The following is a 25,002-nucleotide window of genomic DNA, read 5'->3' on the forward strand; positions in this document are numbered from 1 at the left end:
CCCGCCGGGCCCTGCTACGGCCCTCTGTCCCCTCAGCGCCCCGCCGGGCTCCGCTACGGCCCTCTGTCCCCTCAGCGCCCCGGCAGCTCCCGCTCCCGCCCGCCATCCCCTCAGCGCCCCGGGGGGCGCCGCTACCACCCGCCATCGCCTCAGCGCCCCGGGAGGCCCCGCTACTGCCCGCCATCGCCTCAGCGCCCCGGGAGGCCCCGCTCCCGCCCGCCATCGCTTCAGAGCCCCGGCAGCTCCCGCTCCCGCCCGCCATCGCCTCAGCGCCCCGGGAGGCCCCGCTCCCGCCCGCCATCGCTTCAGAGCCCCGGCAGCTCCCGCTCCCGCCCGCCATCCCCTCAGCGCCCCGGGGGGCGCCGCTACCACCCGCCATCGCCTCAGCGCCCCGCCGGGCCCGCACGCTCTGCACCAATCAGCGCCCGCCGCACCCTGCGGCCGCAGCCAATCGCACTCCGAGGAGCGGCCTCGGCCCAAGGCGGCTGCTGAAGAGCCACGCGCCGGAGGGAAGGCCACGCCTCCTCGCGGCTCTCAGCCAATGGGCGATGGCGGCAGCGCGGCGCTCGCAGGGCACGCTGGGAGATGGAGTCCGCGCCGCGCCCGCCCTGGCCCAGGGAGTGGGGACAGCACTGAACACAGCCTGGCCTAGAGCAGGGACAGCACTGAGCGCAACCTGGCCTAGAGTGGGGACAGCACTGAACACAACCTGGCCTAGAGCAGGGACAGCACTGAGCGCAGCCTGGCCTAGAGTGGGGACAGCACTGAGCGAAGCGGGGACAGCACTGAGCACAGCCTGGCTCCATCCTCCTCACACCCACTCTTTATGTGTTTGTAAACATGAGTGAGGTCACCCCTCAGTTTCCCACAAGCTACAGAGCCCCAGCTCCCTCGGCCTTTCATCAGAAGGGAGATGCTCCACCTCATCACCTTTGTGGCCCTGTGCTGACCTCTCTCCTGTCCTCCTGGGGCTGAGGGGCCCAGAACTGGACACAATATCCCGTGTTTTCCCATCAAAAACCACACCTGTGCCTGGCCTCACACTGGAGGAATGACACTGGGCTTCCTTCTGGTCTGTTCCAAAGGAATCAAAGGGTCTTTTCACAGAAAAACAACCAAGATACTGTTACAACACAGCAATGATGGGGGTTTAGTTGGTAAGAAGGTGTTTTGCTGACAATGTTCCCGCTGTCCCCTTGGACTCCCCAGCCTTGGGGACTCTGGCTGCTCAGGGAGACAAACACCTGAGCTCTTATCAAGGCTCCTGCCCACACAAGTCATATGACGTGTGGCACGTGTACGTGTGGGGCAGAGCAGTGGGCAGCCCCTCACCAGGCTCTGACGCCATCCTCAGAGGAGGAGAGGGACACAAGGGGCTGCCTGGGCTCTGCACAGCCAGCAGGGACATCCCTGGCGAGGCTGAGGCTGCAGGAGGGGAGCAGCTCAGCTCCCCATCCAGCCCAGGGCTGCTGAGCCCACCACTCGCCTCGACCAGCCCTCAGACTGCTCTGAAACCTTCCAGTTTACCAGGAGGAGCCCAGTGCCATCCCTCGGGGCTGCTGCAGGGGGCTGGAGCCTGAGCTGAGGAGGAAGCCGTGCAGAGCCCGTGAGTGTTGTGGGGAGGCCGTGGTTGGGGTCTCTGGGAGGTGTTTCCATGTGAGCAGAGGGAGCAGCTGAAGCTGCTTCCTCCATACAGGGTCCCACGGTGCCTGATGGGTCACAGGCTGACTTTGGGGCTTTCCTTGGTTCACCAGGCTCCTCTAGCAATGTGTGGTGAGAGCCAAGCTCAGTCCACAGCCTCCCCTTTCCCTGGGGAAATTACCAAAGCTTTGACCTCAGGTCTGTTTCCTTCAACTTCAAATCCTGTCTTTGACTTGCCCAGGGTCTCGGGGTCCTATCCCACAGCAGGGGAGGCAACACTGCTGGAACTTCAGAGCTGTTACACAGGGTGGCCACGTGCAGCCCCAGGGCTGGGGGGGATTTGGGCTCGTGTCTCCTGGCAGTGCTGGCCCAGAGCATGGAGTACTGTGGGACCAGAGACCACCCCGTGTTTCAAGGGGCTGAGCTGCAGTGGCAGCCCTGCACACTGTGCCTCAGCTTCCCAGCCCTGGGGTCTGTCCAGTCTGGCCTCACAGGGTGTTTGCTATATGGTGCTTGTCCCTGTCCCCTGGACAAATGTGCTTTTTAATGATTTCCTTCTGCTTTTGCTGGGAGGCATCACTAGAGCCAATGCCAGTCCTTCTGAGCATGCCCATGACCAAGGCAACGAGCCCAGAGACATCTGCAGGAATTCATTCAGGCCAGGGGCAAGACTGGAATTGTCCAGCAGCAAATCCCTCTGAGCTCTGTCTGTGGCACACAGGCTGGTCTCCTCTGGGGTGGGCTCTGTCTGACACCCCTGCCAGGCAAAGGCTCCCATGGCAGCAGCTTGCTGGTCACTGCTGCCATCTGAAGCAGATCCATGAGGCACAGCCACGTGTGGTCTTAGAATCACAGAGTCATTTGGGTTACAAAAGCCCTTGAAGCTGCTGGATTCCCAGCCCTGCCCAGCCCAGCACTACCCCATGGCCCTCAGCACCTCAGCTGTGGCTCTCGGGTCTCCAGGGCCCAAAGGCCTGGAGAGTTAAAACATCCCAGACTTTGTGTGGAGCCTGATGATGAGTTTGCAAGCGTGAGTGCTGCTTCCAAGGCCGTGGAGGTGCCTCTTTGTTTCCCTTTCTCTCTGCCCTGGCTCATCTCTGCTTCCCTTGCTCTTGGCACAGCCCTGGTCTCGCAGCCCTGCTTCCCATGGCTCGGCGGGTGAGCGTCTACGAGCTGGAGGACCAGCTCCTCTGTCCCATCTGCTTGGAGGTCTTCAAGGAACCCCTGATGCTGCAGTGTGGGCATTCCTACTGCAAGCCCTGCGTGGTGTCCCTCTCTGGAGAGCTGGACGGGCAGTTCCTGTGCCCCGTGTGCCGGCAGCGGGTGGACTGCGGCGCCTCGCCGCCCAACGTCACGCTGGCCCGTGTCATCGAGGCGCTGCAGAGCCGGGCCGAGGCGGAGCCCACGCCACAGTCCTGCCCCACGCACCAGAACCCCCTCAGCCTCTTCTGCGAGGCTGACCAAGAGGTGATCTGCGGGCTGTGCGGCACCATCGGCGAGCACCGGCGGCACAAGATCAGCCCCGTGTCCACCGCCTACTGCCGCATGAAGGTTGGCTGCTGGGGCTCCTGGGCTCGGGGCTGGGCTGCCTGGGCTGGGGGTTTGCTGGCCAAATGTCCCCCCCCTCCTTCAGGGGAACTGGCTGGAAGTGATGCCAGCGTGGGGGAGCGTGGTCTCAGGGGCCCTTGGCTGATAATCCTCTCTGTAGGATAGAGCAGAATCGCTGTGGTTGGAAAAGACCTTTAAGATCGAGTCCAACCGCTCAGCTCACACTGCCCAGCCCACCACTGACCCGGGCTGGGGCGCTGCTGCTGCTCCTCACGCTGACAGGACTCACAGTTCTGGTGGCTGCACCGTGGTGGAGAGAGACAGGGCTCGGGGAGTGTCGGTGGAGCCTTTCAAGACTTTCCAAATACCAGCAGAAAGAGTCTGGAGATAAGGGCTGAGGCGAGGTGCCACGGGAGAGCAGGGAGGCAGGGAAACAGGGGCCAGAGTCCCCAGAGTAAACAGCCAGAGTCCCCTGCCCAGCATCACATGAAAGGCTCAGGAGTGGAAAGGCACAGAGCCACCCGTCCCCCCTGCTCCTGGCACCGGGGAGATAAGAGCATGAGGCACCAGAAACTCCCTCCCCAGCCACGTTCCTGGCACTGATGCTGGGAGGGTGCCCCTGGCATGGTGCTGGCTTGTGGCTGCTCAACACCTGCCCGAGACAGAGGGGTGGGAATGGCAGTGGAGACCTGGCACTCCTGGCAAGGGCACTCGGTCAGCAGCAGCCAGCTCAGGGCCGTGCTCTGCATGCCCTCTGCCTCTGGCAACCTCAGATCCTTTAGACCAACAGAGTCAAGATCAGTGGGACATGCAAAGCCCCAGAAAGCTCAGGGAAAGCTCAAGAGAACTCAGCTTCTGAGGGTATGTGTTTCTTGGGGGGCCTGTGATTAGGGAGGCTGCCACAGAGGTTCCTCCTGCAGAGAAGGTGTCTTTTCAGGAGGAGCTGTCTGTGCTGCTGACCGACATCCACCAGTACAAGAGGAACCTGGACGAACACTTCAGCAAACTCATCAACAACAAGAGCCGCATCACGGTGAGTGTCACGTGCCAAGGCAGCAACCTGCACTGCTGCTGCTCCCCTGCTCCCCTCCCTGGGACAGCAGACAGGGCTTATCTTCCACTCTGTTCCCTGCCACTGACGTCCTCCATGGGGCTCAGGGGTTAACCCCAGGGCTGTTTTGGCTGGCTGATGGCACTGCCCTATTTTCGGAAGGGGTGACGTAACCCTGACGGAGTGTCCTGGCACCAGCAGCACTCAGAGCTGCCTTGACCTAATGTCCTTGGAGGTGGGGAGATAAGAGGAGATAAGGAAGGGATCCCACTCAGAGCAGGTTTCCCAGCCAGGGCAATGCCGTTGGTTTCAGTCTCTTTCCCACACAGTTTGTGTCTCCTGCCATCCCGAGGGTGAAGCTTCCCTCAGAAGGACTCAACCCCAATGAAAGTGGAGCTGCACTTTCTCCCCCTGAGCCCAGGACACAGGTTCCCTGGGAGCAGAGGGGTCCAAGAGCTCTTTCAAGACTCTGATGAAGGTGGTTGAGACATCAGGAAATCAGCACCTGGGGCAGGTGTGGGGCAGAGGTCCCGTGGTGGTGAGCTGCAGAGGACAGCAGGATGAAACAACATCTATCCTGCTGTACAGGGCTGCTCTTTATTTAGAAAGCCAGTGGAGGGAGGCTCAGTGGGACACCTTGACATTGCTGCTGGCATGTCTGAAAGTAAATAGTGTGTGAAGGGGATGGAGCAGGGCAGCTCTGAGCAGCCCCTTGCTGCCTCCCTGCAGAACGAGGTGGATGTCTTCAGGTGTGTGATCCAGAAGGAGTTCCAGGAGCTGCACAGGTACATTGATGAGGAGAAGGCCACCTTCCTGGAGAGCATCGAGGGGAAGGCAGCCCAGCTCATCACCTCCATTGAGTCCCAGGTGAAGCAGACATCAGATGCCCTGCAGAGGCTTAAGAAGATGCAGAGCTCTCTGGAGGCACTCAGCAATGAAAGTCAGCTTGATTTCATCCAGGTGAGTGTGTGAATGCAGTGACAGTCAGCCAGGCTGGCCAGCCCTCAGCCACTGCTCAGAGCCCTGAGCCCTGCCCTGGCACTGGGCACCCTCACCAAGCATAGCTGGGACACCATGAGAAGGGAGATGTAGGTGCCCTCTGTCCAGCCAGGGCTTCCCCTGATGGGACAATCTGCCTTCCATGAGAAGCATTGCCCATAGCTGCCCCAGGAGAGGAGAGCCCTGGCACCTCCAGCCCAGGGCACGGGTGTGTGGAGTTGCTGCTCTGTCACTCTCACCACTGACTCTCTTCCTCTTGTGTTTTCCAGAAATACAGCTCCTCCCAGTTCAGGTGAGTGGTGGGACCCAGCAGCAACCAGCAGCAATGGGCATGGCAGTGCTTCCACTCCAGGGCCAGAGGTCCCAGGCCAGTGGGCATCACCTCACGTGGACACTGCTGCTGTGATGGACAGCCATGGCCAGAGCTGTGCACTCAGGGCAAGAGCAGCTGGCGACACAGCAGTGGCTCCATCACACACAGCAGCCAGGTGAGAAGAGGTCACGCACTGTCCCTTTCACCTGTGCCACAGCCACCCGTGTTTTTCCAGGTCAGAGCTCCTCAGCCTGCACCCTGCAGATGGCATCTTTAGCCCTGTGTCCTTCAAGCCCTGTTTCCACCAAGATGACATCAAGATGACTGTGTGGAAGAGGCTGCACCGCCGTGTCCTGCCAGGTACTGACTGCCCCATGGGCAGCACACTGCTGAGTGCCCAGCCTCACTGCTCTGTGCCCAGCCTCACTGCTGCATGCCCAGCCTCACTGCTTTGTGCCCAGCCTCACTGCTTTGGGCCCAGCCTCACTGCTGCATGCCCAGCCTCACTGCTCTGTGCCCAGCCTCACTGCTGAGTGCCCACCCTCACTGCTGAGTGCCCAGCCTCACTGCTCTGTGCCCACCCTCACTGCTGCATGCCCAGCCTCGCTGCTGCTGGGACAGGCTGCACAGCCACTGTCACCCTGCCCTGGCCTCTCTCTTGCCCTCTGCCTGTGCCTTCTCACTCGCAGCAGAGCTCCATGTCCCTGTCTCATGCTGCTCGCAGCCTACTGTGGCATAACACCGCTGCTGCGGTGCCAGGGGCTGCCGGCCCGCCGCCTGCTGCCGCCCCTGGAGCCTCTGCGCTTTCCTTTCAGCTCCAGAGACGCTGAAGCTGGACCCGGTGACAGCGCATCCCCTGCTGGAGCTGTTCAAGGGTGACACGGTGGTGCAGTGTGGGCTGTACCAGCGCCGCGACAGCAACCCCCAGCGTTTCGACTCCAGCAACTGCATCCTCACCTGCAAAGGCTTCTCCTCCGGGCAGCACTACTGGGAGGTGATCGTGGGCACCAGGAACCACTGGCGCGTTGGCATCATCAAGGGCACGGTGAGCCGCAAGGGGAAGCTCAGCAAGTCTCCCGAGCACGGCGTGTGGCTCATCGGCCTGAAGGAGGGGAAGGTGTACGAGGCCTTCAGCAGCCCGCGGGCCGTGCTGCCGCTGAGCGCCCGGCCCCAGCGCATCGGCGTCTACCTGCACTACGAGAGGGGGGAGCTGAGCTTCTACAACGCCGACAACCCCGACGAGCTCAGCCCCATCTACACCTTCCAGGCCGAGTTCCAGGGGCAGCTCTACCCCATCGTGGACCTGTGCTGGCCGGAGCGAGGGCCCTACTCGCCCCCCATCATCCTGCCCGCGCCTGCTGCCAGCCGGCCCCCGCGGGCGCCCTGCAGCCAGCCTGCCCCCGAGGAAGCCGTGAAGCCGTAGCCCTGGCCGGAGGGTTGGGGCTGTGGCTGGGGAGGGCTGTGGCTGGCTGCCCTGGGCACACAGCAGGGCCAAGGCTGAGCGTGGGGTCGTCCTCACGTGGAAGCGGTGGGACTACAGCAGGCTCCTTCCCTTCTCCTCCTCTAGTCGTAGAGTGGTGTGTGTTGGAAGGGACCTTTAGAGATCCTCCAGTCCAATCCCTCTGCTGGAGCAGGTCCCAGTTCAGGTCACACAGGAACCCATCCGGGCGGGTTTTGAAAGCCTGCAGAGAAGGAGACTCCACAGACATCAGCCTTGGCCTGTGAAGCCCCGTCCCCAGTCTGGCAGGATGACCCAAAAGCCTAAAACATGTCTGGCCTACGAAGCTCTCGCTGTGGAAAGGAGCCCCTGCCTGAAAAGCAGGAGCTGTGAGCGCCCAGCATCTCGGTGGGCACATCTTTGTTCTGAATAAATCGCTTGTGTCATGCTGGGTGCTGGCTGATGGTGGTACCGTGGCTGTGGGCTGGGGCAGGCAGCCAGAGCTCTGCCGAGCCGGGAGGGGAAACGGGAGCCAGACAAGCAGCTCCCGGGAGGTCACAGCCTGGGGCTCTGCCTCTCCCAGCTTCACACCGGGATCTTACACCCTGGGAGCCTTCGGGTACGAGAGAGGCTGGTGCTGTGAGGCCTGTGTGAGGGGAAGGTGCCTCCGGCAGTGGCTCTCTGGCTGCGCAGCCCTCAGCGGCACAGGGATCCTCCTGCTGGGGGATTCCTGGGAGGGGTCTGTGTATGGGGGGTCTGTGGGGCTGCAGGGGGTCTCTGGGTCTGTGTGTGTGGGGTCTGTGGGGCTTCAGGAGGTCTCTGGGGGGTCTGTGGAGGGTCTCTGGGTCTGTGGGAGGTCTGTGGGGGATCTGTGGGTCTGTGTGGGGTCTCTGGGTCTGTGGGGGGGGTCTGTGGGGCTGCAGGGGGTCTCTGGGTCTGTGGGGGGGTCTCTGTGGGGGGGGTCTGTGGGCGCCTGCTGCCGTCAGCGCCGCCCCGTCCCGCCGCGGCCGCGCCCCCTGGCGGCCGGGAGGTCCCCGCGGCGCACGCGGCGCGGCCATGGCGCTGTACGGGGCGGCCGCGGCCGTGCTGGAGGCTCTGGAGCGCGGCGAGGGCGGCCTGAAGGCGCTGGTGTACAACAGCCGCTTCCCGGTGAGCGCGGCGGCCGCGGCCGGGCGCCGGCGGGGCCGGAGCGGGGGCGGCGGGGCCGGGGCGGGTCGGGGCCCGGCGCTGACCGTCCCGCAGCATGTCCGGCAGCTCTACGCGCTCGTGTCCGAGACCCTGCGCTACGCGGCGGTGCTGGAGAAGGTGCTGAGCGGCGCGGGGCTGCTGCAGGCCGAGAAGAAGCTGTCCCCGCAGCTGGCGAAGGTGCGTGCGGGGCGCGGGGAGCGGGGAGGGGGCGCGGGGCAGGGCTCACGCTGCTGCCCGCAGGTGCTGGTGTACGACCTGCTCTTCGGTAAAGGCCTCAAGTGCGGGGGCCGCTGGAAGGCGCTGGCCCGGAGGCACCGGGCCCGGCTGCAGGCCGAGCTGGCCCGGCTGAAGGTGCAGCAGAAGGTGAGCCGCAACGAGGAGCTGCTGAGCCCGGCGCAGGCGGCCAGCCCCGCGGGTGAGTGCGCTGGGGGCTGCACGGGTGGTCCCCGGAGGCAGCGGAGGGTGGTGTGTGACCCAGCCCGGCCCCTCAGCCTCCCAGGTACCGCGCTATGTCCGAGTCAACACCCTGAAGACTTGTGTGGATGATGTGATTGACTTCTTCAAGCGCCAGGGATACTCCTACCTGGGCAAGGCAGGCAGGTGAGTGTCCCGTCCTGCCATCCCTCCTCGTGCGGGACGCCAGCGAGCAGCACGGGCTCGGGGTGAGGCTCAGTGGGCTCGGGGTGAGGCTCAGTGGGCTCAGGGTGAGGCTCAGTGGGCTGAAGGATGCTGGTCTTGGTGCTCACAGTGTCTCAGGTTGTGGTCTCCATCACTCCTTGCTGGTGATGAGGAGGCTGGAACATCTTATGAGACAAGGCTGCGGGACCTGGGGCTGTTCAGCCTGGAGGAGGCTGAGGGGGGGTTTGTTGGCATCACACCTAAAGATGGGTGTCAGGAGGATAGGGGGACACTTTTTTCTGTAGCATCCAGTGCCAGGACAAGGGGTGATGGGCACAGGCTGGAACACAAAATGTTCCACTTAAACACAAGGAGAAACTCCTTTGGTGCTGAGGGGAGGGAGCCCTGGCCCAGGCTGCCCAGGGAGGGTGTGGAGGCTCCTCAGGAGGTTTCCAACCCCACCTGGACACGTTCCTGTGCCCCCTGAGTGAGGGGAAGCTGCTGGAGCAGGGGCTGGAGCAGCTCTGCAGGGCCCTTCCCACCCCCAGCATGCTGGGATTCTGGGATTGCTCTTTTTGCCTCTCTGGGTGCTGCCTGGTACTGAAGTGAAGCGGAGGTGTTGGGTGAAGGGGGTTCCCAGCCTGGGCTCTGGTGTGGGCACGGTGAAGCAGGCCTGTGTGTTCATCCTCCCTGTGCCTTGTGGGCAGTGTGGAGGAACTGAGAGCCCTCTCTGGGAAGAAATTCTTGCTGGACCTTCACCTCCCGGAGCTGCTGGTTTTCCCTCCACAAACAGACTTCCATGACAACCTGCTCTACACTTCAGGACACATCATTCTGCAGGACAAGGTGCGGGAGCTGGGAAGCAGGAGGTTGCAGGAGCAGGAGAGCCAGTGCCATGAGAGGGCTGTGGGGATTCCCTGTAGGGAGCTGAGGACCTGCAGCTGGGAGGAGCGTGAGGCCAGGGGCTGGGCAGAGGCCTCCAGCAGTGGGTGGGCGTGGAGAACTTGGCCCCCTGTTGCTGTGGCTGCCTGTGACCCCCTGAGGAGGGGCCAGGACTGCTCACAGCTCTCACAGGGCTTTGCCCTCTTGCAGGCCAGCTGCCTCCCTGCCTTCCTCCTCAGCCCTGCTCCTGGCTCCCATGTCATCGATGCCTGTGCTGCCCCTGGGAACAAGACCAGTCACCTGGCTGCCATACTGAAGAACAAGGGGTAAGGGCAGGTTTGTGAGCTCTGCTCACCCAGCTGAGGGCCAGTGTCTGGGGCTGCTGGGGCAGCCTCCTGCTGGCAGCTCCCTTCCTGGAAGCCTCTTGGGCTCAGGCTGGGCTCTGCCTTCAGCCAGCTCTTTGCCTTCAGCCAGATCTTTGCCTTTGACATGGACACCAAGCGCCTGGCCACCATGAACACGCTGCTGATGCGGGCTGGGGTCACCGGCTTCCAGCTGGCCCAGCAGGATTTCCTGACTGTGGATCCCACAGAGCCCAGGTACAGCAAAGTCACCTACATCCTGCTGGACCCGTCCTGCAGCGGCTCAGGTGAGCTCTGGGGGGGCTTTGAGGGGCTCTGGGGCTGTGTGTCCCCACCCTGGGCTGGGCTCTGGGTGCATGGGTGTCAGCGTCTGTCCCCACAGGGATGCTGAGCCGTGTGCCAGGGCAGGAGGCTGCTGTGGGTGCCCAGCGGCTGCGGGCACTGGCTGCCTTCCAGCGCCGGGCCCTGGCCCATGCCCTGCGCTTCCCGGCCCTGCGCCGCCTCGTCTACTCCACCTGCTCGCTGCACCGGGAGGAGAACGAGGACGTGGTGTGGGCTGTGCTGCAGGAGAGCGGCTCTGCCTTCAGGTGGGGAGTGTGGGGGGTGGGATGTGGCACGGGGGGCTGTGGGGCCGGGCCCTGAGCTCTGTGCTGTGCCCAGGCTGGTGGATGCCATCCCTGCCTGGCCCTGAGCTCTGTGCTGTGCCCCAGGCGGGTGGATGCCATCCCTGCCTGGCCCTGAGCTCTGTGCTGTGCCCAGGCTGGTGGATGCCATCCCTGCCTGGCTCTGAGCTCTGTGCTGTGCCCAGGCTGGTGGATGCCATCCCTGCCTGGCTCTGAGCTCTGTGCTGTGCCCAGGCTGGTGGATGCCATCCCTGCCTGGCTCTGAGCTCTGTGCTGTGCCCAGGCTGGTGGATGCCATCCCTGCCTGGCTCTGAGCTCTGTGCTGTGCCCAGGCTGGTGGATGCTTTCCCTGCCTGGCCCTGCCGAGGACTCGCTGCCTTCCCCGGGGCCGAGAGCTGCCTCCGCGCCTCTCCCGCTGACACGCTGACCCACGGCTTCTTTGTGGCCGTCCTGGAGCCCTGTGGGGAAGGGGCTGCTGTCCCCAGGTGAGAGGGGGGCCTGGGGGAGGGCTCTGGCTGCCTCCTGCAGCTTCTGGGCTCGGGGCTGCTGGAGGCACCCGGAGGAGGAGGGAGGAAGGGGGTCAGGGGTGAGCAGGGGCTCAGGCAGGGGGGGCTCAGGGTGGTTGCTCTTGTCCACAGCTCCCTGCCTGCAGCAGCTGAGGAAAAGCCACAGTGTGGAGAGGGAACAGAGCCAGGAGCAGCTCCCAAAAAGAGGAAGAGGAAAAAGCAGCGGGTGAAGGAGTGAAATGGCAGTGAGTGAAGCAGGGGGGAAACACTCCACCACTGCCAGCTGCAGCACCTCTCGCCACAAGTAACCCTCTGTGCCAGCTGCAGCGTGGTGGCATTGGTGGCACCCTGCTCCCCTGGCACTGAGGGCTGCCCCTGGGGCCACTCTGTTGCTAGAGATGGAGAGTTGCTTGCCCAGGGCTGGCCCCTCTCAGCAGCCCCCAAAGCCTGGGCAGTGTGCAGACAGCACCAGCCCCACTTCTGCACCCTGCAGCTGCATCAAGGGTGTTACTTTACCACGTGTACTCCCCACCTCTCCTCCAAACCTCTGTGCCCCAGCCTGGTGGCAGGGTTTCAGAAAGGCCTGTGGAGGGAGGAAATGAAATAAAGTCTCTTTCTTTTCACTTGCCTGTGCAGTCTTGTCCTGAAGTTGTCACTGCTCACAGCAGAGACAAAGTGGGGAGAAGGGGAGTGAAATAACGTCCAAGCAGCTGCCTTGGACCAGGAGACACAGGGCAGAGGGTGTTGGGAAGCAGTGCCCTGTGCTGCAGCAGCACTGCCTGGCCCTGCTGAGGCCCAGCAGGCACACACAGGCAAGGCTCATGTGGCCACGTTCTTGTTTAAAACCAGGAACATCAGAAGTGAGTTAAAAAAAGTTCAAATAATTGCACATTGACACACAAATGCTCCTCAGCAGCAGCAGGATGATGCAAGTGTTGTGGCTCAGGTGAAGCCCATGCTCCCCCAGGCACAGGGATGCTCCCAGCACGGGAGGGACAGAGCCAGGGGGGAGGGACAGAGCCAGGGGGGAGGGACAGAGCCTGGCTCCTCGCAGGGCTGCACCCTTGGGACCTAAACAGGGCAGCTCCCAGCTGGGCCCCTCACCCTGCCCCATCCACCTTGCTGGAGCTGCCCAAACTCATTTGCTCTCAGCCCCAGAGCCACTGTCCTGACCCTGGGCAGAGAGCAGGCACCGACAGGCACCGACCCCCTTTCAGCCACATTCTCAAAGCCCAAGGCCCCGGCTGGCTCCTCCTGCAGGGCTCTGCCTGGGCCAGGCTGGCAGGGGAAGGCCAGAAAAGCCCCTGCACATCCCTCCTGCCCCTCTCCACGGGGCCACGTCCCCCCCCGAGCCACGCAGAGCTGGGACAGACACGTCCTGCTGCTCATCCTCAGAGAACAAAAACCAACAACGCTGCCGACAACAACGAGAAAGGTTTAGTCACATCCAGGTGGGTGGGTGAGAGCCGAGGGGAGGGGCTGCGGCTGCGGGGGGGGCAGGGGGCAGCTGCAGCCTCACTGAACCAAGCTTGAAGGAATTCAAAGGCAATTGAGCTTAAATAGAAAAATAAAGCTTTTATTTGATTAAAAAACTCCTTTGTTTTTAAATATTTGTGATTTTTTTTTCCCTTTTTTTGTGTGTTTTTCATGGAAACCTCTGCAGACACACACACTCACACGGGCCCGGGGCAGGGCAGCCCAGCACCGCCCCCCCTGCGCCCAGCACCGCGCTCCTCCGCGGGAGCTGCCCCCTCCTGGCTGGGTGGGAATAGGGGAGGCGGCGCCGCTAAAACCTCAACGGATCCGGGAGGAGTTAAAAATCAACCCCGGCTGGGATCTGAGGAGCCCGTCACACTTGAAGCGCCTCCCGTTAGCGGCTCCGGAGCTGCCAGGGGTGAGGAGGCAGCACCAGGAGAGGGAGGGAGGAGAGTGCCAGGGCTGCAGCTCCCACCCCCCACCCCTGACCCCATCTGCCTTTCAGTCACACCACCAGACACAACTCCCCCGACACAAACAGCCACGCGGTGATGGCACTGTCACCCAATTAGCCGGGGCACGTCCCCAAAACGGGACAGGCACCCCCCAAAGAAACGTGAGACTCCAAACAGCAAATCCGGCATAAGCAACATGCCGCCACGCACACGGCTCAGCTCTTCCTCCAAACTCGATTCAGTGAGCGCAGGGGGACGGGAGCACCGGGAGAGCAGAACGGGGAGGGGGGCTGCACAGGGGCGGAGGGAGGGACCCACACCCCGCGGGGAGCAGCGAGGGCTGGGGGGCTGCTCGGCAGCCAGACACGGGCACGGGGAGCCCCAGCCCACATCCCAGCTGGAGGCCTGATGGGAGGTGAAGTCCCAGCCAGGGGGTCGTCACCCAGCTGGAGAAGCCAGTGCTGGCTCATCCACACACCGAGGTGCCCACCAGGCTGGCACCGACCCCCAGCTCGTGCTCTGCAGGGACAGCAAGGGAACAAAGCCCTTTGCAGGGAGCGTGTTCACCAGGCCACGGGATGAAACAGAGGGGAAAGCTCTTGGGACCTGGTGAAGACAACATCCCTCAGCAGCCTGGGAGCCCGGCAGCAGCGGGGCTGAGCCTGGGGGCTGGGGAGGAGGCACGGAAAGGGCGAGAAGCCAACGGGGGAAGAGTTGGAACGGTACGAAACGTGGCAAAATAAAAGTCGGGGAGGGAAATATGTACAGAGGTTCATCCAGCCTCGGCTGGGGGAGCTATTCAAGTAAGAAGAGTTTGGTTTATCCCATCCCAGCCCAGTTGCTGCCACCCAGCAGGGTGTGTGGCTGGCAGCAGCCGGGGCCTGGCCCCAGCGCCACAGGTCCCGCCGCGGCGGGGGCCCGGCCGTGGGCTCACTTCTTGCGGGTGTGCTGCCGCCGCGCCTGCAGCCGCTGCCGGGCACACGTCTTGTATCCCGACCCGATGGAAAAGGTGGGGGTGGATGAACCTGGGGGAGCAGAGAGGTCGCTCAGGTTTCCGCAGCCTCGCTCAGAGCTGGCACGGGTGTCACCCCTGTGCCCGAGGGGAACGGAAGGTTTGGCATCCCCCAGAGCCCAGCAGGTCCCTCCCGAGCCAGCACCCAGAGCAGCCTGAGCCTTCTGCTGCCCCCAGCCCAAGGGCACGACACGGCCCATCAGCTCCCCGGGGCCGAGGCACCAGTTTGCTCCTTACCGAAGGATGTGCCGGCTCCTCCGAAGGCCGAGGCAGGAGTGCTGGGCATCCCGAAGGAAAGGCCACTGCTCCCGCTGCCCGCTGCTCCCAGCACCGGCGTGCTCTGCCCGAAGGCGGGCGCAGGAGATCCTGGAAAGCAACACACCATGGTGAGCTGGGGGTGGCCAAGGAGGAAGAGCACAGACCTCCCTGACAGGGCTGGAGCACCCACAGCCCCCGGGACCAGCCTCTTCAGCCAGGAGTCCCTGTAGTGCTGTGTGCTCTGCAAAGCCCTGAGCTCTGCTGCCAAGGGCAGTGTGGCAGGGCCTGGGGCCAGCGAGGGACGCAGCCCTCGGGCTGCTGGATGCAGCAGCTGCTCAGTGTGGGAGGTGAGACGGGCTGGCACGGGGCACAGCAGGAGGGAAAACCTCCGCCAGTGAATCCAGAGCAACTGCAGCAGCTGCCTGGCTGGCCAAGAAGCTCCTGAGCGCTTTGGAGCCCTGGCGAGAGCCTGGCTGGGCTGGGCACAGGGAGCTGCGGCATCCAGAGGGGCCAAGGAGGAGGTGGGAGAATCCCTGTGCCACTGGGGAGCCAGAGAACGACTGACAGAGGCACCTTCCCCTCGCACAGGCTGCACAGCACCAGCCTCTCGGGGAGCTCAGCGAGGTGTGGCAGGAGCAGCTGCTGCCCAAAGCCAGCCCCGGCCCTTCCACCAGCGCCCCCGACTCACCTCCAAAGACGGGTTTGCTGCCGGGCGCGGTGAAGGCGAAGGGCGTGCTCTGGCTCTGCGCGGCCGGCGCGCTCTGCGGCAGCGACGAGCCGAACGGCGCCGCGGGCCCCGGCGTGGCCGCGCCCTGCCCGGAGCCGAAGCTGAAGGTGGCGGCGGGGGAGCCGCTGCTCGGGGTGGCCGCGGCGATGCCGAAGGCGCTGGCCGAGGGGCCCGGCTGGGCGCTCGCCCCGAAGGGGAAAGGAGAAGGGGTGGTGCCGAAGATGGTGGTGCTGCTCGTGGTCTGGGTGGTGGAAGCGAAGCTGGCGGTGGTGGAGGTGACTGTCCCAAAGGAGAAGACCGGCACGGCGGTGCCGAAGGCCGCCTGGGCGCTGCTGGTGCCGAAGGAGCCCTGGGTGCTGGCGGTGCCGAAGGCCGGCGCGGCCCCGCTGCCGAACGCCGGCTGAGCCGCGGTCTGGGCTGGGGAGGCTCCAAAGCTGAACGGGGAGCCGAAGGCGCTGGGGCCGGCAGCGGGTTTGGGGGCGGGCAGCGGGCTCTCGGCGGCGCCGGCGCTGAATGGCGGCTGCGGCCCCGCGCTGGGGTACGGCGGCGGCGGCTTCGCGCTGAACGAGCTGCCGAAAGCCGAGATGGAGGAGCCGAACGTCAACGGGGCTTGAGTCGTGGTGGTGGTGGAGGATGTGGTCAGCGTGGTGCCCCCGAAGATGCTAAAGCCTGCCGTGGTGGTGGTGGTAGGAGCCGTCGAGTTTGAAGGTGCCTGGCCAAAGGCAGGGCCTCCTGGGACACTGGTGGTGGCTGTGCCCGTGGCTGGAGGTGGCTTTCCAAACTGGAACACTGGTCCCGGGGTGGCAAAGCTGGTCTCTGTGCTGGGAGCTGAGGTGGCTGGGCTCCCGAACAGGAAGGGCTGGGACGTGGTGGCGGTGACCGTCAGGCTGGCCGTGGGGCCGGTGGAGGCGGGTGGGTTGAGGCCAAAGCTGAAGACGGGCTTAACGGTGGCATCAGTGGAGGAGCCGTGTGTGGTGGCAGCGCTGGAGGAGCCCTGGGTGGTGGCAGCGCTGGAGGAGCCCTGGGTGGTGGCAGCGCTGGCTGCTGTGGTGAAGATGACGTTTGGGAGAGCTGCGAGTCCCGCCGGGCCCGTTGTGGAGGCTGCGGGCGCATCCGGGGCTGCGGCCGGTGGCGACGCCGGTTTGAAGGCGAAAGGAGAGGCCTTGGCTGGAGAGGAAGCTGCGGTGACGCTGCCAAAGATGGGCTTGAAGACAGTGGCAGAGGAGGAGGTGGAGGAAGCAGCCGAGCTCACAGCCACGCTGGCTGTGCTGGAGCCCACAGCCGGACAGGGCACTGCGCTCTCGCTCTTCGGCAACACGCCGAAGATGGGTTTGAAGACGGGGCTGGTGGTGGGCACAGCGGCCGTGACGGGCACAGGAGAAGCTGTGATGGGCACAGGAGCGGCCGTGGTTGTTGCTGGCTGGCTGGCAGGAGGGGTGCTCAGCGTCCCGAAGAGGATGCTCGGCTTCGGGAAGGAGGGAGGTTTGCTGGGGGTCTGGCCCAGTTCTGTGAATGCAGGCGGTGCCAGGCTGCTGGGGGGCTGCACCCCCAAGGCAAGGGGGGCAGAGGGGGCAGCACTCAAAGCAGGCACGGGCTTGGTGTCAGCAGAGGTGGCTGGCAGCGGGCTGGAGTCCGGCTGCGCAGCTGATGGAGGCGGTTGGGATGTTACAGCAGCTTCAGCTGAGTCTGGAAAGGGACACAAAGACTCATTTAGGGCCAGGGGCTCACCCACAGCCAGGGGCTCACCCTCACCCTACTGCTGCAAAGGACCATGGGCTCAGTGTCCCCAAACTTGCACCCCCAAGACCCAGAGCATTTGAACAGGGAGTTTTGCCACAGGCCTCTCAGAGGCAACACAGAGTTCACACTGGGCTTGTCTTGATCTGCCAAAGCCCTGCTCTGACAACCCTCCTCCTCCTCCTCACCTTCTGGCACAGGCACAGCCTGGCTGTTCTGCATCTTCTTCAGGCTGTCCAGGAGCGAGTTGGTGCTGGTCAGGGCAGGAGTCGCTGAGGCAGGTACAGGCCCTGAGGAGCTCACGGTGAACACCAGTGGCCTGGACACGGCTGTGGTCTCTGCAGTGGTGCTGGGGACTACATCTGCTGGGAAGGAGCAAGAAATCAGGACCTGCAACTCGCTGTGGGGGACTATCCCTTGGCAGGGGAGGGAAACTACAAGAGCATCCCACAGCTGTCCCTGGGGAACCTCACCCTGGTGACTCTGTGTCTGAAAGTACTAAGAGCATCCCCAGACCCAAGGGCCACATGGCCCTGTGCTACACAGACCCCCACTGCCCCACCAGCCCCAGCCCTGGGTTTCTACTCCTTCAGAATCCCAGCATGGTGGGGGCTGGAAGGGCCCTGCAGAGCTGCTCCAGCCCATGCTCAAGCAGGTTCCCCTTGCTCAGGGGGCACAGGAACGTGTCCAGGTGGGGTTGGAAACCTTCTGAGAAGGAGCCTCCACACCCTCCCAGGGCAGCCCGGGCCAGGGCTCCCTCCCCTCAGCACCAAAGGAGTTTCCCCTCCTGTACCAGTGGAACTTTTTGTGACGGGACTGCTGTGGCAGTCCTTGCCATGCCCTGCAGCTCCCCAGCGTGCCCTTACCAGCCTTATCCTCCAAGACTTTGTTTATCCACTGCATCGCTCTCCTCTTCTCCGCGTCCAGGTCCTCCGACGTGACGCAGTAGCCCAGCTGAGGCGGCAGCGGCTGCCAAGAGAGAGCAGCAGCTTAAGCTCCGTCCCAGGGAAGGTGGCAGAGCCTCTCTGGAGGTGTGGCTGGAGCTTGGCCGTCGCACAGGACCCGTGGAGCAGGCGGTTCCGCGAGCTCTCCGCCCGCCGCTCGTCGTCTGCGGCCCCCGGCTTGGCGCTGAGGGCGCGGCGGGAGCTTCCCCAGGCCATTACCTGGTCCGGCAGCAGGCGGCACGACCACGCGCAGCCCACCAGACACTGGGGATAGCGTCACGTCCCGCTCGGCCAAGGACGGGGCCTCCTTCCTGAGGGCAGGCAGGTCAGTCTCCCCCCAGCCCTGCAGAAATTGCAGTGAGCACATTCTATAGCCAGAGGAGGGCACAAGGGGCTGCGAGACAGCGACCTACCAGCACCAGCCGCTCCCCCGGCGACAGCAGCTGGATCTTCCGCTTGCGCTTCCCGCCGTTGCCCAGCGAGGACGGAGGGCTCAGCGAGTTCTGCTTCCTCCACACCACCGTCTCCACCACTGCAGAGGGAGACGAGTCAGGACCAGCTCCTGGCACAGAAGGTGTGTGGCTGTGCCCATGGGGTTGTTCCTTCTGACTCCCCTCTGGGGTAGCTCCTTACAGTCCTTGCACGCTGCCTATTCAAACCACTAACTGAGCAAGCTGTCTGGGCCACGTCCAGGACTGTGCCACGGGACCCCATCCACAACAGGCACAAAAGGATTCCTCTCCATTGCAGCTGGGGAAGCACAGGAGTAAGCTCAGCCTGGAGTTTGATCAGGGTGCTACTTGTACCACAGCAGATCTTGCCCCAGGGCTGACAGCTGGACCCATGCTGGCTCTGGGGCTGGTGTTGTCCCTTGCAAGCCAGCTCCCAGGCATCTGCTGGCACGTTGATACTGTCAGCATCCCTTACTTATCACCTGGAAACCCCTTCAGGGCAGTTGCTGAGGCCAGTGGAAGTGTCACTGCCTTAGGACCAGCACATTCCAGGAGGTATCTCAAGCTCATCCCATGTGCAGACCTCAGCTCCTTCCTATCCCACTGCCTGCTCACACCAGTGCCCACCCGAGCTGGGCATAGCTGGGGACCACCTACACTCACTCACCTTTCTCTGTCTGCAGCTCCTTGTCTGATTTCACTGGAGTGGAAGTGTTGGAACGTTGCAACTCCTCTTCCCTGCACGAGGGGGAGAATGGCAGTTAGGTCAAGCCCAGGCTTGGCCCTGTCCCCAGGGAGCAGGATGAGACCAAACATACCGAGGACTCTCACCAGCATCCCTGGTGTTTTAATTTGCCTCTGTCAAACCAGATCTCAGGACAACAACCTTGCCCTCAGCACAGCAGCCACAGCAGAGGAGCTGCTTCCCTCCCTGAGCCCACAGCTCGGTCAGGCCACTGAGCCTACGTGTGCTCCTCAAGATCTCAGCCTCAGGATGGCAACCAGGGGTCCCAGCCAGGAGCCACTGCCCATCACAAGTCCTGGGCTCTGACCCCCCATCACCAGGGCAGATGGCTGTATTAATTTTAGTTCTGACAAAAGCTTGGGTCCTTCTCTGAGCTGGGAGAGATGAGAGTAAGGGTCTGAGCTTCGAGGCAGGAGCTAAACCACAGCCCAACTTTAGCTCCCGTGAACTCGAGATGGCAAAAACCGGGGCTTGTCTCCTGCCATTTTGACAACCAGCAACGCTGTCCATGCCTGTGCTGCCAGGCAGTGCCTCTGCAGCAATCTGAGCCCTGAAATCACCCCTAAGCCAGCCTGGGAGCAGGGCAGGGACAGTGCAGCCGGGACTGTGGCTAGGGACAGTGACTGACACAAGGAGATTTCCACTCCAGTGGGTGACCCAGCAGCCACGTCCCAGGGAAGGGCCAGGACTGGCCCAGCTCTGGTGGAGAGCAAGGCTCAGGCACTGGCAGTGCTGTGAAGGCAACTGCTCTCCTCCTGGCTGGCAACCAGGAGCGGGTGCTCTCCAGGCCAGTGGCTACTTACCTGGCTTTCTTCAGAGGCCACTCCGGTGTCTGGGGGCGGGAGGATGCTGGGCTGGACAGTGTGGATACACTCACACCACTTCTCTTCCACAGCTGGAATGCAGAGATAGACTCAGTGTGGGAGCCTCCCATCCTCCTGCTCACCTGCAGGTTAAATCCCATCTCCCAGGGCTGTGCTAATGAGCCCAGAGTGTCTCTCTCTCCACAATCACTTAACTCCCCACCACATGCTGTGGAGTGCAGAGTCTGGGCACCCCAAACTCGGTCTGCTCTGGGAGCAAGGGGCCTCCAGGTTTGTTACAGCCTGGCCAAGAAAGGACAGGGAGGGAGGATGTGGCTGGTGTCCTTCACACAGGACAGGCAGAAGCTGTCTGGCTGCCTTGGACATCTTCATGTGTGCAGAATTGCTCTGGTAGGAGCAGGGCATCCCCTCACCCGGAGCTCAGAGCTGAGTGAACCCACTTCAAGGATTTTAGACTCATCCCAGCCAGAGGAAACTTTTTCCTACCAATATGTCCTGGAGAAAACCTTTCCCACACAGACTGAGAGCTCCATTAGCCACAGCCATGTCCCACTGTCTCATCTGCAAGCCTGACCCAGGATGTAAGCAGTGTTTCCTTACAGCTCAGCAGCTGCTGAGGGCACCTGAGTCAAAGAGGGACTGCATGGCTCCAGCAGTTGCTGACTCCAGCTGAAAAGGTGGCAGAGCAGCAAAGTGAGGGTTTTTTTCCCCTTTGACCTGGATCTGTACACTCTGGCAGACTGGCACAAGGCTGAGGAGGGAGGGGAGGAAAAAATCCACCCTCTTAGGTGTAAGACAAGGACTGCAGCAGGACAGCTCTGCCTGGGGACTCCTCCAGCAGCGTGCAAAGGACAAGTGACATGGCTGCCTGCTGCTGCCAGGCACCCAGGGACACCTCTCTCCTCTTAGAGCCCAGGGTGTGAGCCCCACAGGGAAGCTGCTGGCACGTTCCAGGGCAGGTTGCTGCCAGGGTGGTTCCTACCTGGGCAATGCCGCCACTGGAGCTGTAGGAGCTGGCGATGGCGTTGCGGCTGGAGCTGGGGATGCCGCTGGGGTACGTGTTGCTGAGCGAGCTCATGGAAGAGGTGCGTGACCTCTTGTTTGAGCAGTCATCTGGGCAGTGGGAGACAAGGCCCCTCTTCAGAGGGCCAGGCCTGCAAAAGGTTAAGGAAGATTTGATGAGCTCCCCAGCGCTCTGCCCACACACCCTTTAAGTGCAGGGCAGGGAAAGTAAACCCTCAGGACACAGGGCTTGGAAAAGAGCCTGAGCACGGCACAGCCCTCATGGGACAGACCCGAGGCTCTCTCCCAAAGTTTGGGCTCTTCAAGCACCTTTTCCAGATCCCACAGGCCTTCAGAACCTCCCCCCTCCCAGCAGCTGCTCGTGGCCTGATGGGCACTTACTTGGGTATGAGAGAGGCTGGGACACCGTTGGTCACCAGCGGCTCGAACGCCGACTGCCCGCTTCCACTGCTATCGTGGCGCCTGCAGGAGAGAGGGTAGAAGCCTGTGGCAGTGTGCAGGCAGCAGAGATAGGGCTTGCCCTCCCAAGCCTTGGGAGAAAATCCCTTCCAGGTGGGCTCAGCACTGGGAAAGCACAAACTTTGCTTCTTTTCTTGTCACCCAATATGCCAGGACAGAGGATTTCCCCATCCACATCCTGCTGAGGGTTTTGTCTCCACCTGGTCCTGTCCTCACTGACTCTGACCCCGAGCTGCCTCCTCCCAAACACCAGCAGCTCCACCAGCTGCCACCTGGGCCAAACAGTTTTGATGTAACAAAATCTTTTGCTTAAATCCATTGTTCTAAGCTGAATTATTCCAGTCTCAGCAGCTCAAACATGGAACAGACCCGAGCTCCAAAACTCAGATCTCCTACTTCTTCCCAGCCAGTGTCCTGGACTGTTTGAGTCAGAAACTGAATATCCCTTTCCCACAGCTCAATGGAGATCTGAAGCCTGAAAATCTGAAAGCAAACCCTGCTGTGAAGCAGAGCTGGAGGTGTGGGGTCAGCCCTGCCACTTGCCCAAGTGCTTCCCCTGAGCTCAATCTGTCACCCCATCACACATGCGATCCTGTCCTGCTGATGCAGGCTCCTTTCCACCCTCACAGGCCCTGGCATTTTCTGCCCACAAGCTTTGTGTTTGCCAGGACTGAATGTCTTCAAAATTGCCTTTGATGGCAGAGCCAGGTACTGGCACATAAACCAGCCCATTCTGCCTGTGCACCCATCCTGTTGTTGTCCTGCTCAGCTCTTCTGGGATTCACACACCTCAAGCTGAGCTAAAGGTTGAAAGGTGAAATCCAGAGATGAAGAAGAGGGTGGCAGGAAGGCAGTGGGCAGCTGCCTGTGAACCACTGGGCCACTCCAGCAGCAGTGCCAGGGCAGCACACAAGACAGGGCGTTGAGCTCTGCCCAATCCAGTCTTCCCTGGTTTCTCAGCCCCCTGCCCACGCAGCAGTCCTGGACTGGGAGCAGTGGGGGGCACGAGGTGAACAGCCTCCACATACACACATGGAGGGGTGCAAAAGGGGAGAGAGAAGAATGTTGAGGCAGTGCTGTGCCTGAGAAGTCAGAAAAGCTCCAGCAGATGTTGGCACCCAGGATTTCTGCCTTGTCCTTCCCAGAGCTCTGGCAGACACCACAGGGGCATAAGCTTGGACACACAAACTCCACTGGAACACATGGGAAAACTTAATTCCTGTTGAGGGGAGGGAGCCCTGGCCCAGGCTGCACAGGGAGGGTCTGGAGGCTCTTTAAGAGGTTTCCAAAACCATCTGGACACGACCCTTTACCCCCTGAGTGAGGGGAACCTGCTTTAGAAGGGGCTTGGGCTCTGGGGGTACCTTCCAGCCCCCACCATGCTGGGATTCTGTGATTTTTTGGGGCTGGAAATCACTTATCTTGGCTAAGGAAAGCAGAAGACAGTCTCTCACGTCTACCCTCATGTTTTTACCTCCTTTTGCTAGCCACAGCGCACAAAGGATGCACATGGAACTTTTAGAGCACAATGCTTCCACCTGAGGCTGCCATACCTGGGGATCCCATCCCTTCTGGAAGCCTGGGGCTGACTGGAGGACAGAGATGATTTGCCCATGACAGATACCAGCATTTCACACCAATTTTCCCTAGTCTGCAAACTCCTGCAGTGACAGAGGCCATTTCATGCCAGGCTTCCCTCATCCACATCCCAGCTTCTGGCAGCCCCAGCAACACTGAGGAACACACTTGACCAGATAAAAACCCAAACCACAACCCCTTGATCCCAGGGACAAAAAGAACTCTGGGAGGACTTTCTGACACAGCCCAGAGGGCTGAGCAATAGGGTGTGCTTCCTCTCTTCAGTTCAATTCCCACACCACCTCTCCCTGCAGTCCTGGTGCACTCTGAGACACGTCCCATTTGTCACCACTGGAGCCCCATCCCCATTGACGACCTCCCTGACACATGGGCAGTGACCTGCACTGCTGATTTATCACCTTCTCTTGCTCTCCTGGTTATTCTCAAAAGCCTGGTCATCCTCCTCCTCCTCCTGCTCCACAGCCCTCTTCCTGCTCTCCCTGATGGCATTCAGCACAGTCTCTTTTGCACATGGGTCTGGGCTGCTGTTGGTTGGGAAGGCCACGGGTGAGATCAGCTGCTCCAGGCTGCGAGGGAAACCGAGGCAAGGCACAGTTAGACAAAGGGGGATCCCTGGAGCCAGATCCCTCCACCCCGCGCCCCGGTGACCCCCCACGGAAGGGAGAGGAAGGCTCTCCTGGGAGGTTTAGATCGCTCCATCCTCACAGCAACGCCTGGGACGGAGCAGTCACTGCGGGGTCGGGAGCAACGTGCTCCAGGCAGCACGACCGGGTAACCCCCAGGATCCGCCCGACCAAAGGGAAGTTCCTCACGTGGGGTGAGCCCAAAGAAGGGGTCCGGTCCCCCCCGTGTCGTACTCACGCCGGGGAGCGGGCCGGGCCGGCAACCGGCAGAGGGATCCTCAACGTGCTGCGGACCGGGCGAGCTCGGCGACTCCAGGGCACGCTCCTGGGCGAGTAGCCCTCCCAGCGAGGGACGCACAGAGCGAGCGGGCTGGCGGCCTGAGGCAGCGGGTAGCGGTGGCGCGCGGCCTGCGGCGAGCAGCGAGGGGCGGCGGGCGAGGCCCTGCGGGGACGGACCGGTCACGCCGCGGCCGAGCGGGGCCACCGCGCCCCCTCGCCCGCTTCCCCGCCACCCCGTCCCTCCCTCGCCCGCTTACCCGAGGCGGCGCGGCAGGGCCTTCGCGGGCCATCCCGCCGCGGCTCCCGAGCTCCCGTTCGCGGCGGCTTTACCGACCGGGCGCGGCGCCCGCCGGCCGGGCCGCATCGCCCACCAGGCCCCCGCCGCGCCCAGCGCCGCCAAGCCCAGCAGCGCGCCCCGCAGCAGCCAGGCCAGCGCCAGCGCCAGGCCGAGCGCCAGGGCCAAGGCCACGGCCGGCGCCAGGGCCGCCAGGGCCGCCAGGGCCGCGTCCCGCCGCGCCGCGCCCGGCCTGCCCCGCGCCATCGCCCGCACCGCGCCGCGCGCCCGCCGCCTCCCGGCACGCACCGCGGGGGGCGGGGCCTGAGCCGGGTGGGCGGGGCCTGAGCGGGTGGGCGGGGCCTGAGCCTCCCGCTGCCTCCGGCCCCGACCCCCGGCGACCCCCGTCCCGTCCCGTGCCCAGCCCCGTCCCGTCCCATGCCCAGCCCCGTCCCGTGCCCAGCCCCCTCCCTCTCCCGTGCCCAGCCCCGTCCAGTCCCGTGCCCAGCCCCGTCCCGCAGCCGCATCCCCGCTCCCGTGTCCGTGGCCCCGCGCACTCAAGCGCTGCCGGTGCAGAAGAGCGGCTGCAATTGACCGACGGGCCTCAAACGCAGTGAAAAAGCCACCGAGGACAGAATCGTTTTGGTTGTTAAAGCCCCTGAAGCTGCTGCAGTCCCAGCCCTGCCCTCACCCTGCCCAGCCCAGCACTGACCCCTCAGCACCTCAGCTCCAGGGCTCTGGGATCCCTCCAGGGCTGGGCACTGCCCCAGCTCCCTGGGCAGCCTGGCACAGGGCTGACACCCCTCTCAGGGAAACAGTTCTGCCTCAGCTCCAACCTCAACCTCCCCTGGGGCAGCTCCAGCCCCTTTCCTCTTGTCCTGTCGCTCGGGAGCAGAGCCCGACCCCCAGCTCCCTGCAGCCTCCTGTCAGAGTGCTGCTGCCTCCC

At 63.1% G+C, this 25,002-nt stretch overlaps 3 protein-coding genes across 8 annotated transcripts; 2 read left to right on the top strand and 1 right to left on the bottom strand.

Annotated features, from left to right (window-relative positions):
• The first annotated feature begins 1,329 nt into the window (after nucleotides 1–1,329).
• TRIM50 (tripartite motif containing 50) lies at nucleotides 1,330–7,441 on the top strand. 3 transcript variants are annotated; one of them, XM_062012566.1, is made up of 8 exons: nucleotides 1,330–1,606; nucleotides 2,763–3,192; nucleotides 4,127–4,222; nucleotides 4,970–5,200; nucleotides 5,509–5,531; nucleotides 5,788–5,912; nucleotides 6,368–6,597; nucleotides 6,820–7,441. In XM_062012566.1, the coding sequence occupies exons 2-8, from the start codon at nucleotides 2,788–2,790 to the stop codon at nucleotides 6,973–6,975; spliced, it is 1,266 nt and encodes a 421-aa protein (XP_061868550.1). In that variant the 5' UTR covers nucleotides 1,330–1,606; nucleotides 2,763–2,787; the 3' UTR covers nucleotides 6,976–7,441. The 3 variants fall into 3 exon arrangements, with proteins under 3 accessions (XP_061868550.1, XP_061868548.1, XP_061868549.1); XM_062012564.1 differs by having other exon boundaries at nucleotides 6,368–7,441; XM_062012565.1 differs by lacking the exons at nucleotides 1,330–1,606; nucleotides 2,763–3,192 and adding an exon at nucleotides 3,247–4,050 and having other exon boundaries at nucleotides 6,368–7,441.
• A 580-nt stretch (nucleotides 7,442–8,021) lies between these two features.
• NSUN5 (NOP2/Sun RNA methyltransferase 5) lies at nucleotides 8,022–11,792 on the top strand. Of its 2 annotated transcripts, none has more exons than XM_062012286.1 (10): nucleotides 8,022–8,139; nucleotides 8,233–8,355; nucleotides 8,419–8,593; nucleotides 8,670–8,778; nucleotides 9,504–9,642; nucleotides 9,889–10,004; nucleotides 10,149–10,327; nucleotides 10,423–10,627; nucleotides 10,996–11,148; nucleotides 11,302–11,792. In XM_062012286.1, exons 1-10 carry the CDS (start codon nucleotides 8,047–8,049, stop codon nucleotides 11,405–11,407), a joined length of 1,398 nt encoding a protein of 465 aa, XP_061868270.1. In that variant the 5' UTR covers nucleotides 8,022–8,046; the 3' UTR covers nucleotides 11,408–11,792. The 2 variants fall into 2 exon arrangements, with proteins under 2 accessions (XP_061868270.1, XP_061868271.1); XM_062012287.1 differs by having other exon boundaries at nucleotides 8,245–8,355.
• Nucleotides 11,793–12,586: 794 nt separating this feature from the next.
• On the bottom strand, nucleotides 12,587–24,158 carry POM121 (POM121 transmembrane nucleoporin). 3 transcript variants are annotated; one of them, XM_062012078.1, is made up of 13 exons: nucleotides 24,040–24,158; nucleotides 23,742–23,945; nucleotides 23,279–23,446; nucleotides 21,204–21,284; nucleotides 20,782–20,953; nucleotides 19,779–19,870; nucleotides 18,898–18,968; nucleotides 18,192–18,310; nucleotides 17,701–17,803; nucleotides 17,023–17,199; nucleotides 15,059–16,783; nucleotides 14,350–14,478; nucleotides 12,587–14,125 (listed from the first exon to the last, which is right to left on the bottom strand). In XM_062012078.1, the coding sequence occupies exons 1-13, from the start codon at nucleotides 24,144–24,146 to the stop codon at nucleotides 14,031–14,033; spliced, it is 3,243 nt and encodes a 1,080-aa protein (XP_061868062.1). In that variant the 5' UTR covers nucleotides 24,147–24,158; the 3' UTR covers nucleotides 12,587–14,030. The 3 variants fall into 3 exon arrangements, with proteins under 3 accessions (XP_061868062.1, XP_061868061.1, XP_061868060.1); XM_062012077.1 differs by having other exon boundaries at nucleotides 17,023–17,196; nucleotides 18,192–18,340; XM_062012076.1 differs by having other exon boundaries at nucleotides 18,192–18,340.
• Nucleotides 24,159–25,002: the final 844 nt, after the last annotated feature.

The sequence above is a fragment of the Colius striatus genome, chromosome 20, assembly GCF_028858725.1.
Source record: "Colius striatus isolate bColStr4 chromosome 20, bColStr4.1.hap1, whole genome shotgun sequence".
Classification (NCBI taxonomy): domain Eukaryota; kingdom Metazoa; phylum Chordata; class Aves; order Coliiformes; family Coliidae; genus Colius; species Colius striatus.

Excerpts from the sequence above, each read along its gene's own strand:
- TRIM50 (XM_062012564.1), top strand. The coding sequence starts at position 2,788 with ATGGCTCGGCGGGTGAGCGTCTACGAGCTGGAGGACCAGCTCCTCTGT. Across the intron at positions 3,193-4,126 it reads CCGCCTACTGCCGCATGAAG|GAGGAGCTGTCTGTGCTGCT; the intron begins GTTGGCTGCTGG and ends GTGTCTTTTCAG. Across the intron at positions 4,223-4,969 it reads ACAACAAGAGCCGCATCACG|AACGAGGTGGATGTCTTCAG; the intron begins GTGAGTGTCACG and ends GCCTCCCTGCAG.
- NSUN5 (XM_062012286.1), top strand. The coding sequence starts at position 8,047 with ATGGCGCTGTACGGGGCGGCCGCGGCCGTGCTGGAGGCTCTGGAGCGC. Across the intron at positions 8,779-9,503 it reads TACCTGGGCAAGGCAGGCAG|TGTGGAGGAACTGAGAGCCC; the intron begins GTGAGTGTCCCG and ends CCTTGTGGGCAG. Across the intron at positions 10,005-10,148 it reads GCCATACTGAAGAACAAGGG|CCAGATCTTTGCCTTTGACA; the intron begins GTAAGGGCAGGT and ends CTTTGCCTTCAG.
- POM121 (XM_062012076.1), bottom strand. The coding sequence starts at position 24,146 with ATGCGGCCCGGCCGGCGGGCGCCGCGCCCGGTCGGTAAAGCCGCCGCG. Across the intron at positions 19,871-20,781 it reads CCAGTGGCGGCATTGCCCAG|CTGTGGAAGAGAAGTGGTGT; the intron begins GTAGGAACCACC and ends TCTGCATTCCAG. Across the intron at positions 16,784-17,022 it reads GGCTGTGCCTGTGCCAGAAG|ACTCAGCTGAAGCTGCTGTA; the intron begins GTGAGGAGGAGG and ends GTCCCTTTCCAG.